This window comes from Elephas maximus, chromosome 10, assembly GCF_024166365.1.
Source record: "Elephas maximus indicus isolate mEleMax1 chromosome 10, mEleMax1 primary haplotype, whole genome shotgun sequence".
Lineage (NCBI taxonomy): Eukaryota > Metazoa > Chordata > Mammalia > Proboscidea > Elephantidae > Elephas > Elephas maximus.
This window is the reverse complement of record NC_064828.1, coordinates 85877832-85892329: the sequence shown is the minus strand read 5'-3', so window position 1 is coordinate 85892329 and position 14498 is coordinate 85877832. Positions and strand designations below refer to the sequence as shown.

The window sequence follows — 14498 nt, the reverse complement described above, 5'->3', positions numbered from 1 at the left end:
ACATACAACCATATATATAAGCATACACCAAAATGTGTACTCAGTAAACATACTGTGAACATTTTCACAGATATAAACAAGAACCATGCACGTATGCACAAACATCGCGTTCTTGGTCAAAATACATACAACTCTATTCAAGATGAATTTCACACCTTGTAACTGCTTAACAGTATAAACTAGCAGTGACTTCATAACTCTACCACCAGCATTCTGAATACATTCTCCAAAGAATACTTATTCAATAAGATTTTTCTTCTTCATGTGCTCAACAAAGTCCTATTAAGTGCCTACTGTGTGCAAGGCTCTGCTAGATGACATGAAATACGAAATTAAAAAAAGATAACCTTGACCTCAAATGTCTAAAAATACAAGTTAAGAGATGGGTTATGACACAGATAACTTCAATATAAGGCATTACATCTTCTTAAGCAACTAATCACTGTAAGAGTTTACTCTCTCACACCTGCTTCTTCATCCAATCTTCTTACAGCCAATTTTCTACTTGACATCTTATGAGATATTTTACCCAAGGACTATAACGAAATTGTAAAAATTATTTATCAAAAATATAGTAAACTAAAAGGAATAAAAAATATAATTAACTGTGCTAATGTGTTCCTTTTTAAGTCAACAGTATATTATAATCAACTCTTCAATCTATGCTGCTCTCTCAAAAACCCCTTCAGTGATACACTGCTTCTATCCAGGATTTAAATGAAAAAATTAACCCTCCAAAAACTCGGCACTAAGACCTTAGGTACGCAGATACACACAGGAGACACACTATTTCAACTCAAAAACACTCAGTTGTTGAGACCTAAAATTCTGTATTATGATTACAAACTTTGCAGGAAGTAGCAGTGTGTTGCTGACATTTTCCCTACATTCTGAATTCCTTCCCATGAGCCCTCCACATCTCTATGCTTTTCTAAGAACAGGGATAGAAGTGGGGCTATAAATCCTGAGTCCTACTCACATAATAACTTGTAGCCCCTAAATTCCCTATCACTCCCACCCTAAATCAGAATTTAAATATTAGCCAGTTCTACTTAACTTAACAGAGAAAATGTACAATTTTAGAAGGAAATCTTATTAAGACCAAATTTCTTAACTTATTGGTGATTGTTGATTTAAGAAAAATAATCAGATATAAAAAGAGAAGTTACTATTGGTTACAAAGACCATTCCATAGACTTGCAAGTTTCATCTAAAGCTCTATCTCTGGTTCCTTAGCCATAAACTACTTCTAGATTTCCAGTTTCTTCTTCCACTTCAGAAACCAGGAAACATATTCAATAATACTGGCGGGCAAAAAGGTAAAGGATTTAGCAGTATAAGAGATTCATAGAAATCAACTGAATATCTGGGATGTTTAAGTGGCACGATTATTTGGCTCTTTTCAGAGGAATTAAAACCACCAAGCTATGGCTCGTCAACAGTAAAGCTACTACCCATAAAGTCATAAAATTGCTCTGCTACGCTCAGTCGTTGGCACTGACTTCTAGATTCCAAAACAAGAACCTCCCTGAGAACTAACTTCGGTAAATCCACACCTTTTTCAGAAAACTCAGACTGCATCAGACTAATTTTCAGGCAAAACTGTGAACCTCTGTCCTCTATCAGAACTTAATGTGTGCGGTTCTCTTCCAGAGAGTTATCTGTACTTGAAACACTAGTCAGATTTCATTCCTGAACGTGTGCTTAACAGCCAGTACTTATGACAATCTGGCAGATATAGCTATTCTTATACTGCTGCTGCAGGACATCCAGAAACCAGTAAGACGTGGGCTAGACTGACATGGTGGCCGCAAGTGACAATAGTTTTAGTGAAGGTCAACAAGAAATGGCAAAAAAAAAAAATTGCTTCTACTAATTCTGCAAAATCTTAACCAGGCTGTTTGATAAGGCATCTTATACAATGTACAGAATTCCTCTTGAAACTCTAGGTCAGGAAAAATGGCTCTCTCTTTCTAGACAAATTTGTCTTTCTCTTTTAGTCAAAGAGAACTATACAACTAGTTGTGTTTTCTTTCTGCCTGGGTATCAGAGGAAAATGCCTGAATAAAGTAACTCATACCAATTTCTCAATGTCTCGCTCTATTATCCACATCACTACTTTTAAATTTCTCTAAGAAATTGACAATAAACAAGCACCCTCAACTTCTCATGTCTGAGCTTAAAAAAACCATGGCAAATCTGCACTCTACAACATACAATCATGTGCTGCCATAACATTCGTTTGGGCTGCATATGTGTGTAATTCCATAAAGGTTTTATTTTATTTTTTTTTAAGGGAAAAGCAGCTCTCCTTTTGTTTATTATTTCCCCCTAATGGTTTTAAGGAAACCCTGGTGGCATAGTGGTTAAGAGCTACGGCTGCTAACCAGAACACTGGCAGTGCATATTCACCAGGCACTCCTTGGAAACTCTATGGGTCCAGTTCTCCTGCGTCCTATAGGGTCACTACAAATCGAAATCAACTCGATAGCGATGGGTTTTTGGTTTTTAATTGTTTTAAAGACCCCAAATCCCCAGAATGAACAAGCAGTGGGGCCTCCAGGGTCCAGCCCAATCCCCAGAGTGCCTCTTCCTCCATTCCTCCTCCTCCTTCCTCCCCTCCTGGCTTCATTCACCCACCCAATAGCCGTGAAGCCGTTCACTTCCAGCATAGGGCAGCAGCGCCTGCCACTGGTCCTCTGCTCCTGCCGTAGGGCCCAGGGTGCTCACAGGCTTCCAAGTGGCTGCTGCACATGACCAGGAAGCAGCCACAGGCAGCAGCCAGGGCCGCTACCGCCAGCCATGCACCCCCAACACCCACATACCTGCTCCCCACCCGGTCCTCATGGCCACCTCTCCATGCACCCCCCTACCTTTGCCCATAAGCCAGGGACTATCTGTATATAATATAGTGGTCACATGAAGTCCAAATCTCCTAACATCCTATTTCACAGGACATATCATGGATATTAAGCAATGAATGACTGTAATTATAAATGCTTAGTGGGGAAAATAAATTTATACCAGATAGAATGGCTCAACCTTTTTCCTTTAAACCATAGCATCGAGTACAACTGACATTCTGTTTGTCCTGTGACTTCAAGTAATTTTGGGCACCATGCCAAGTACATCCAGCAGTATACATATAACTGGAAAAATAGAAGTGATGCCTGTTGTTTGTTTTAATTCCATTTTATCTGAAATAACTGTTCAATACGTTTTTATTGGAGATGACTTCAATTCCCTTTTTTTTATTTTGAGATTTAATTCCATTCTTGAAGAAGCAAGTTTAAAATGGGGTTCCTCTGGCTAGTGGTGATTACAAATGAAATCCGAAGTCACTCAACCGTACATTTCCTTGTTTATATAAATGTGTATGGTGATTTACTTCATGTTCAGAGATCTTAGTACACCATTTGCAAATGCTACAAATTAAACCACCTCACAAGCTAATAATTAAACATAGTAAAACAGTGGATCAAAGGGAAATTAGACCAAAACCTTTGAAGATATTGAATGTATGCTTTATTTTAAATAATAATTCAGCTATCACAGCAAGGAAAATCTGAAAATTCTTGTTGCAGTTTTTTTAAGATTTTAGTGATGTGACAGGCAACAATTCTCATTTGAGGTATAATTTACAGTTCACAGGAATTTTTTATTATTATTTACTTATAAAGCTATGTAGACAGTAATCAAGACTATGAGGTAAGCAATATAACTGCAACTGTTATCAATAAATGCTCATCCCATTTTGCAATGGGCAAGACACTGCTAAGTGCTGTAGCTAGTACAAGATGAAAAAGATTTATCGCCCTTTCTACCTTGTATTCACAAAATGTCAGGGGAGGATATACGAATGAGATACAAACCATATATAGTACAGAGCTAAGCTGACATATAGCAACAAAAACCTGCTTAATATAGGAACACAGAGAATTTAATTCTGCCTGAGAAGTACCAAGGGTATGGTCAATGAAGGTATAAAACAAGGGATATTTTAATTATAATTCTAAGGATAGAGTTTCAACAGGGGGTTTGGAGAGGCAACAAAAACATGAGATTTCAGCCAAGCACACGGTGACGAAGGTAGGGGCAAACTAGAAATAGAAAGGTAGACTGGAGCCAGTCTTAAATGCCATGCTAGGAACTGGGACTTTATTCTTTAATTAATTCAAAATTAAAGGTGCGTGAGCAGAGGTTAACATAATTTATACGTATGTTTTAGAAATATAGGCAGTTACTCTTAACAGTCAGGTCAGTGTAAAGGGAATCCAGGGAAATCAGTTAAAATATTATTAAAAATCCAAAGAAAGACAGGATTAAGTTAAAACAAAACAGTTTATAAAACAGTGCTTTAGAATTCATTACTGTTTTTGTGAAAGAAAAACAAAAAAATCTCACATATTTCCATTAAAACTATATTTATCTGGGAAAAAATGTCCAGAAAAATATGCAACCAATATTTCCGCAATAGTTGCTTATGGTAACAGGATTACACCAAAACCAAATCCACTGCCATCAAGTCGATTCCGGCTATAGCGATCCTACAGGGCAGAGAACTGCCTCATAAGGTTTCCAAGTAGTGGCTGGCGGATTTAAACTGCCGACCTTTTGGATAGCAGCTGAACTCTTAACCACTGTACCACATACAGATACTATTTAATTCCTTTTTTACATTTGGGTTTATTCTGTGAATTTTTTACAAAGAACGTACAATGTTTTTGTAATGAAAAAACACAGCTGTTTCTATTTTGAAGAAAGATAATGAAAATCTGAACTAGAGAGCAAATAAAGGCTGCTTTTCTTATAATTTCTGTTTTTGTTGGGAGGGGAAGGCACTAATATGGATCTGTTCAGCTTGAGGTACCAAAGGAAACCAGGATGGGAGAGCAAGGAAAAATTTGTTCAGGGTTTAGCTATGTTTTGTTTTGTTAGAAGGGGTACTCGTATACATGTTACAACACAACACACAAATTTTTCTTTACTTTAGCTTAATATAATTCGAATAAAGCTATCCAACTGAGGAAAGTAGTAAGACTTATTTTCATTAATCTTACAACCCGGGTACTTCTAAAAAAGGGCAACTAATAAAAATTGTGTAGGTTGAAATATATTTTGTACTTACTTACAAAGCTGCCTTAATGAATTAGCTCTGTTTGGAATAGTCTGTACCAGTGTTTTCTCTGGCAAGTTAACCTTGTCCAGCCTCCCTTACTACCTTCATCCCAACCTGGAACAAGCAAACCAACAGTCATCCACCCACTGTGGGTAGATAAAAGACTTAAAATCACTACAAACTATAAAACACCCTCCTGCATTTTAGCCACAAACACATACCATGATGATGATGATCTTGTGAAGCCCCATATAGATTCGTTTATAGTAAGGAAAGCGTTTACACTGAAATAGCATAACTGGCCTCGAGAATGTAACACAATGGAAAACATACCCCATTAGAAGCTTTCTTCTTTGCTTTCCATTCATCAAGTTGTGCCTTTGTCTTTGCATCGACTTTAACAAGCAGCTTCTTCTCTCCAATCTGCAGGTCATGCAATAACCTGAGTGCACGGAGGGTAGATTCAGGCTCCTTATACTCACAGAATCCAAAGGCTAGCAATGGATGTAAAGAATTAGTGAAAATGCAACTATGAAAAGTGAAAAAAAAATTCTAGAAAATTAAGATCATTAAAGACCAAATATTATATAATACAGGATTATCCAAGTCCCCACTCCTCCCCTTTTCTTCATTGCCTCTGGTAAGCATTTGACTTTCATTAGCACCCTGAACAACCAAAAGGTCTTATAATAGTATTTTGGATTTTTTTTTTAAAGCCTTTATCTTTCAGAGTCACATACTTAAAAATTTAGAGAAAATAATCTGGCGCTTGGGAAGAAGTAGATGGAGTACAGATGACACACAACTGGCCATGAGTTGTTATGTTAAAAATGCCAACATCTTCCCACATGACATTTAATGCTATTTCAACGGGAAAGAACACAAAGAGCGCTAACAGAACAACTTCCATGGTTAAGGACTATGACAATAAAACATGTAAAAACTAATTTAAGCACACCACGGTTAAAATTAGTTCAACAAATAAGGAAAAAATTACCTACCTTGAAGTTTTCCAGAAGCACCTTGTACTCTCTTCCAGCTCAAAACCAAACCACATTTCTTAAAAACAAACAAAAAATCGTAACCACTTAACAAAATAAACAAATTTCTAATTCAAAAACAAAATTACATTCCCACTGGGGGGGAAAAATAAAGACGACACTAGCAGCTAAGTTTGTTAAAATTCTCCCAATTCCCACAAACCTAGGATACAAAAAAAAGTGCATCATTTTAAGATAAATATACAAATTATGATTCTTCTTTGTTTGTGGGAAACTGTCACAGCTTTCTCCAAATTAGCAATTTTATAGCATTATTAATTCCACAAAAAATAAAATATAAAAAAAACAAGTGCCCAAAAGCAAAAAACCAGTTGTCACTGGTCTGACTCATAGCAACCCTATGGCTGATCCTGGGGAAATCGATCAGCAAGCTCTTCTTCAGACACACCTCTGGGTAAACTCAAACTGCTGATCTTTCAGGTAGCAGCCAAGTGCATTAGCCCAGGGGCTCCAAGTGCCCAATGAGAATGGATTAAAAAAAAAAAACTAATAAATTCAGAGTAAATATGTAAATATGACTCCATTATGATTGTTTTTAAATAAGTATATTTATAAAGGGTTTTTAATGACATGGGAAAATGCTGGACATGGTATGCAAAAAAATTGTGGTTATGTAGGACACCGTTCTTGCTCTTAGAGATACATGAAATGTTCAGAGGTGAAATGCAATGTCACAATTTACTCTCAAATTATTCGGGAAAAAAAAAATGCTTAAGGGTGTGTGTGTGTGTGTGTGTATGTATGCGTCATATACGCAGAGAGAGAGAGAGTAAATATGGCAAACAGTAGTAAAGAGTATGTTGCCGTTGTTAGTTGTCAACAAGCCAACTCCAACTCATGGCAACCCCATGTGTGCATCATAGAACTGCTCCACAGGGTTTTCAAGAATATGACCTTTCAGAAGCACATTGCCAGGCCTGTCTTCCAGAGAAACTCTGGCTGGGTTGGAGTCACCGGCCTTTCGGCTAGTCATCAAGGACTTAACCATCTGTACCACTCAAAGATTCCTAGGAAAGGGTGTTCATTATACTCTTTCACCTTTTCTGCAGGATTAAAATCTTTTCAAAATAAAAAGTTACAGTAAAAAAACCATTCAGGGTCCTCTTTCTGCTTTTTCATAGATTTGACATTTTTATGATAAAAAAATTTTTAAAATAAACCGTTTAACTTACAGCCAGGAGCTGTCTTATAAGCATGTCTGAGGCTTTCTCGGAAATGTTGCCAACAAAAACTGTAGTAGTGGGACCACAATTTTCATCATTTTCTTTAATCTTTAAGCCTGGATGGTCCTTTCTTGCTCCCAAATGTTTTCCAACCATGGACACAGTGGGTACTAAGACCTAAGGTGAAGAATGGCAGTAAAATGTTACCTGGCATTAAATTTCCTATCAAGTTTAATGTAAGGTTAGGCTAAAAATATCAATTTTAAAGTAATAAATATATAAAACATTATTACTAAAGGTTCTGTGTATTTACCATCTAAAACTCCTAAAGCACAAAGTACTTTTCATTAATAAAAACATGTCCCCAACAGTTTCCACTATTAGACTACCTTTCTTTAAAAGCAACTTGAAAATGCAAATAAAAATAATTTGACTCAAAACTCAGCTAATTTTTAAATAAACCACTTCAAATTATCAAATATATCCTGAAGTTTTTTTTTACAACTCTACTCTCTTTATCAGTATAAAACCAAATTTCAATTATTCCTACTAATCCTCTGGCAGAATACTCTAATATTTTCCACAGCACTCTGCCCACACTTACATTTTGCCTTTTATCAGTTATTTATACTCCTATTTTATTTTCTCTTTATAACTTCTGACTTCCCAGGGGAAAGACTGGAGTCTTACTCATCATTGTATCTGGCACTGAATTTTGCACAACACCCACAGTAAGCATTGAATAAATAGTGATGAACTGGGGGCGCTGCTCCAAACTCCACCGCGTTCTAGCCTGAAACAGTAGGAGGTAAGAGTTCGGTCATATGGAGGTTTTATAAAATAGCCAAACTATGGACATCCAAAGCAAGAAAAGCTGGACTCGTCTTGGGGTTCAGAGCCACATCATGTTAATGGTCAGCCTCAAAGCAGATTCCTATTTGCCCATTTAGTCCCCTTCTGCCTTTTAATATGACTAACACTCCCCTCTTTTTCCAAAATACACAGATCAAAAAACAGTTGAAAGTAATGAGTTCTACTCTCCCTCATCACAGAATTCTCCAATCGAAGCCTGTCTGATATTCTAACAATTAACTCCAAAAAACAAAATTTGAGTTAAATACAAGCTAAGAGGGTTATTGTTTATTTATGTTTAGTCAATTAGCTGTATGACTTTTTCTTAACCAAGATGCCTGGAGCGTACAGGAGCTTTGATAAATGCAGAGAGTTAAGGTTCAAGACGATGATGGAGCACTTCCACAGAGCAAAGGCTTCAGTAAAGCTAAACAAAGCTTGAAGGTGTCATATGAGAAGACAGGGAAAACTAAGATGAAAATAACTTGAGAGGGGCTAAAAATGAGAGGTGGTGGCGGGGGGGAGAACAGAAAGGTACTCAACACCAATTATACTCCTAAAATCAAAATTTTTGCTTGGGCCAATCCTACATTCTTTTATTTTTTTCATTTAAGAAAGAAGACGTGACAAATCATTCTACCTCCCAGGACCAAGACAAGATGAAGCAGTCATGAAAGAGCCAATGTCCTAAATCTACAGTAACAAGTACATAAAATGTCTAAATCTAAAAACCAAACCAGTTGCCACTGAGTCAATTCCAACTCCTGGCAACCCTACGTGTATCACAGTAGAACTGTGCTCCATAGGGTTTTCAATGACTGATTTTATGGAAGTAGATCACCAGGCCTTTCTTTTGAGGCACGGCACTGGGTTTCTGGGTTTTAAGTGGATTTTTGCTTAGCAACCAAGCACTTTACCAGTTTGTGCTACCCAGGCAAGTGTCTACAGAGCATTTTAAGAGAAAATCATAAAACTACCTATTATCATATGTATGGGGCAACTGCATATGATACTTATTTCAGGTAAGTAGTATGATATAGATGGGTGTTTCTCATTCTCTTCCTGTCATTCTTTTAAACACTTATAATTCACCTAAGTTATCAAGTTTCTCAGCTTTAAAAGCACTACTACTATCTTATCTCCTAATTCCTTCTTAAAATTATACTTACAGTTGGAGCAGGAGCCATAATGCTCATTGGTACAGGAATCATTGGAGTTCCTAAGGGGGGAGAAAGGGATATGAGTCTTACGAATACCGTTACATACGACCATATTCTGTAACAGTTATAAGCCATACAGTATCTTTATGCATGTTAATATAAATAGGAATGTAGAGCTAATGAAAATAAGACACTGATGAATCAAAAGCAATGCATTATCAGGCTGATCTTTGTGAATTTACATACAATAAAAAAATTCTGAAAGCAAACAGGCTACTACACGTGCATAGTTTTTGCCTTAAGGAACACAAAATTCTGCATGTCACTTTTTTTTTTTTTTTTTTACTGTACTTTAGATGAAGGTTTACAGAACTAGCTTCTCATTAAACAATTAGTACACATATTGTTTTGTGACATTCGTTAACAACCCCATGACAGGTCAACACTCTCCCTTTCCAACCTTGAGCTCCTCGTTACCAGCTTTCCTGTCCCATTCTACCTTCTAGTCCTTGCCCCTGGTCTGGTGTGCCCCTTTAGCCTCATTTTGTTTTATGGGCCGGTCTAATCTTCGGCTAAAAGATGAACCACAGATGTGGCCTCATTACTGAGTTAAAAGAGTATTGGGGCCATATTCTCAGGGTCTCTCCAGTCTCTGGCAGGCCAGTAAGTCTGGTCTTCTTTTCTGAGTTAAAATTTTGTTCTGTTTTTCTCTGGTTTTGTCCAGGACCCTCTATTGTGATCCCTGTCACAACAGTCAGTGGTGGTAGCTGGGCACCATCTAGTTGTTACAAAAAAAAAAAAAAAAAAACAACAAACCTCTTACTGTCGAGCTGATTCTGACTCATAGCAACCCCATAGGGTTTTCAAGGAGCACCTGGTGGATTCAAACTGCCAACCTCGTTGGTTAGCAGCCATAGCTCTGAACCGCTATGCCAGCAGGGTTTCCATTCACTTGTTAAGGAGTACAAAACTCTGGATGGTTTACCAGTTCAGGTTCATCTGGATCAGCAGATCCTCTAAACCAGCACCTTCGCAAATATAGATTCACTATGGGTGACCAATGATATTAATGAATGCTTTGAAAGTAAAAAAACAAGTGTCAAATAAGAAATTAATCTGGAAACCTAAGAAGAATCTTGCTATTCCTGGCTCTTCAACAGAAAACAAAAATTATGCAAAAAACGAGTTGAGTAATGCCAACCATTGTCAAGAGGAAACCAATCTCTAAGTATCTGCTGCTATGAATAACTCATTCTAAGCATTTAAGAGCTGTCAGTAGGTTACTTACTATTGACAACTTAGTGGTATCTGCATTTATATTTTTGTTTTCAAATACAGGGTTTACTAATCAATTGTTATACTGATAGTCCTTCAAGGAATTAAAAAAAAAAAAAAACCTTATAATTTGAGAGCTAAGAAAAGGCTTCCAATGAAGGCAAAATCAGAGATTTGTCTACTTTTCTAAAGTTTCTTATAAAATATTTCTAAATAGATCCCAAAGTTGTAAAATCATCCTTCAGTTCAATTTAGCATCAAGATAATTATCAAAGACTGACAGTAAATTCTTATATTTAACACTATTCCTTTGATGAATATAATGTATTTTCAAAAATTTCACTTTTTCAAAATGATTTATAAAAGGTTAAAAAAAAATTAAGATTCCTCTCCTTAAGTTTACAGAAAACTGTACAAAACAGAAAAACAGACTTCAGAATCAAACTTGGGTTCATTTCTTCATTCTATCATTTTTAGTTATACAACCTTAGGCAAGCTCTTCAAACCCAGCTTTGTCAGTTTCCTTAATTCCAGGAAGGTAATTCCTGTGAGGTTGACTGAGATAACTTAAGTGAGCACTTAAGTACAGTGGATGCTCAAAACTCTAATCAACTTGTATCTAAATTTCCCACCCTAACTTTGCAAAACACCAACTGTAATGTGTGTGACACCTCTCCCACAGGTAAACTTTCTATTAAAGAAAACATTCAGAAACAGGCATACTGCAATTTTTTCTTCCTTTTTACACTCACCAATAATTTAATACTATGTTTCCTACCCCAACATAAAATAATTTCATGCAACTGAAAAATGTATCGCTACTCACCGAAAAGATCTACCTAAAGTGAAAAAAGTGAAGTACACAAAGTTTGAACAGTATGCTACCATTTGTATATTTAAAAAAAAGGAAGTGGGGAGAGAGGAAACATAAGCAAACATGGTGGGATGGGCATAGCACATCTCCGGAGAGTTACACACTAGAAACTGTTAAGAAAGGCTGTTTCTGGGGAAGAGAACCAAGGAATTGGCGGGGGAGGGTAGGCTCTTTTTGTCTATATGCACTTATTATCTTTTAAGGAAAAATGACTCTTTCATATTTATTTTCTAACTTAATACATAATGTGATTACTACATGTATCTCAGTGCTCACTTAACTGCATTATATAGGCAAGATGAAAAAATTATACACAAAGTATTGCAGTTTTGAATTCCACTAATTCAGAATATTACTTCATTCATCACCTTTTTAAAGTTACTGATGCTGCACACAGAATGCAGGTGGCTATTAACCTGCAACCAGAGAGTGATTTATTGTATAAGTACGTTTCCCTAAACGGAAATAATAACTTACACCATTACTAATGGAACAAGAATTATAACAATGTTCCATTCTGTGAACAAACACCCACAATTAGTATGGCATCAGCCAAACATACAGCAAGAAATACTGAAAATCTGGTTTTAGGGTCTGCTGACCCATCTTAAAAGAGACAGAAGGAGTAGCCTTACCAAAAACATGCCCTAGTTACCTTCTACTTCCATTTGTAATTTGGTATAGAGTTCCTTAGAAAATGTTCCATTTAGAACTTCTTCTTTAAAAAGTTAAAGGAATTTAAAATCTTTCTATAAATCCAATCTACTGTCAAGGAAATGAAGACACTGACTTTCCATTGTTAACTTCCCTGACTCTGAAAAAGTGACTAATCTTCACTCCCACTCAAATTTCTTCACAAAGAAATAGAAAGTAAATTATTAAGCACTCAACTGCTAACTGAAAGGATGGTAGTTTGAACCCACCCAGTGGCTCTACAGAAGACGCGGTAATCTGCTCCCACAATGATTACAGCCCAGAAAACCCTGTTTTTAAAAAAAAACCATTTGCCAACAAGTCAATTCCAACTCATAGCAACCCTACAGGACAGAGTAAAAGTGCCCCATAGAGTTTCCAAGGAGTACCTCATAGATCTGAACTGCTGACCTTTTGGTTAACGGCCACAGCGTTTAACCACTACACCACCAGGGTTTCCAATGGAGAAGTTCTATTCTGTCACATGGGGTCACTATGAGTTGAAACTGCCTTGAGGGCACCTAAAAACAACAACTCTATAGCATGATGGCTGACGACTAATTTTCTGATAACATTATTTTCCTCAATCCACATTCCAATACAAATTCCTTTACAATCTACTACAGAGAAGCTAATTTACTGTCCAAAATTCAGTAATTGTTATGTGGGATAATAAACTAACAGTATTTAAACTTTTTTACTACTAAACACAGTTTATAGTAGCCTGCCACAAGCATAAATGTCTTAAAAATTTGGACAAATATTGTATTCTACTCCAAGATATATGTATAAAGAATTGGTCTGATTTTAAAAATTATGACTTTGCCCCCAATTCTTCAAGTTATAATTGATATCCTAGAAAGACAGCCATATTTATCTTGTGGCTTTTCACACCTACTAAAACACTGCTGTCATTTAGATCTAGAGGTGGGAGGTCCCCCAAACTAGCCTATAGCAATAAACTATCCCTAATTGAAGATTAAGAACTAAGTAGTCCAATTCAAAACAACGGCAGACCTGATGTTTGTATAAACTCTTTATTGTACAAATTACGAATTAACAGCCTATCATAAGCCAACTGCAATGAATTTTTGACTTTTCAATTTCAAGCTCCTTAGTAAGTATCTTTCATTTCAAATAGAAAATCTAATAGTTAAAAACAGGTCCATGAATGAGTGGCTAATTGCCTCCATGAACAGCTACCTCCTTTGCCACGAGACCAGAACTGGATGGTGCCCGGCTACCGTTATCAAACATTTTGATCAAAGATTCTACATAATAATTCTGATCAAAGGGGGGAAATGAAGAACAGAATTTCAAATTCTCATGGACTCTGGACTTTCTGGAGCTATGGGGGCTGGATGAACCCCTGAAAGTACTGCAGTGAGATAATCTTTAAACCTTAAACTGAAAATATCCCCTGAAGTCTTCTTAAAACCAAATACTTTAGCTTAAATGGTAAAAAATGTCTGCCTTGAGCATTATCCTCTTTTAAAAACTACCTCTATGGGATCAAGGTGACAATTGCAACTTGAACGAACAGACAGGAACCTCGGGGGAGTGAGTTTATGTTAATGGAGAAGGAATAACTCAGAAAAGGAGGGTGAGAATGGTTGCTAAGCTTGAAGAATATAATCAATGTCACTGAATTGTGCATGTAGAAACTGTTGAATTGGTGCATGTTTTGCTGTGTATATTCTCGACAAGAAAAACAAAAAAACAGGTCCATAATGAAAAGCTTTCTTTAAATAGAAATACTTATAGATGATTCACAGAACCATTTACTGATTTCAGTCTGAATTATATGAACTCTATGTCAGAAGGAAATGCTCCTAAAATGAGGAGCTCTTAGATACTATTTTTTGTGAGGGCGGGAAGGGGAACTGATTTTGTATGAAATGCTTTTAACTCTACTAAAATAGAAAAATATCTGAACTACCACCCGTAAGCCAAGAGAAACCGATCTCTTTCCCTTAGGCCAAGCAATGCTAACTATGTACTTCAGGATAATGGTTCTCAAATGTGGGTCTAAAAATCACCTGGCAACTTGTTAAAAATAACGATTCCTGGGCCCCAATTTCTAAGAATCTGATTCAGTGGGTTAAGATGGGGCCTTAAAAATCTTTTTTTTAATTCCATAGAATTTCAGAAAGAGGAAGCTTTTATACATGGATTTGGAAAACTCTCCAAGACATTATCAAGTTAAAAAAAAGAGCGGAATAGTGTATATAGGATACTACTGTATATCTGTGTAAGCTGAATAGAAGGAATAAAGTATATACTTGTACTGGCTTGTAATAT

General features: G+C 36.5%; 1 protein-coding gene across 3 annotated transcripts in view; it reads right to left on the bottom strand.

Annotated features, from left to right (window-relative positions):
• Positions 1-14498, bottom strand: part of RBM25 (RNA binding motif protein 25) — a 52028-nt gene that overhangs the window by 28521 nt on the left and 9009 nt on the right. For all 3 annotated transcript variants that reach the window (XM_049897847.1, XM_049897845.1, XM_049897846.1), the window contains 4 exons: positions 9365-9414; positions 7353-7520; positions 6121-6178; positions 5453-5613 (listed from right to left, as the gene is read on the bottom strand). In XM_049897847.1, coding sequence (XP_049753804.1) covers positions 5453-5613; positions 6121-6178; positions 7353-7520; positions 9365-9414 — 437 coding nt within the window. The remainder of the gene's footprint in view (positions 1-5452; positions 5614-6120; positions 6179-7352; positions 7521-9364; positions 9415-14498) is intronic.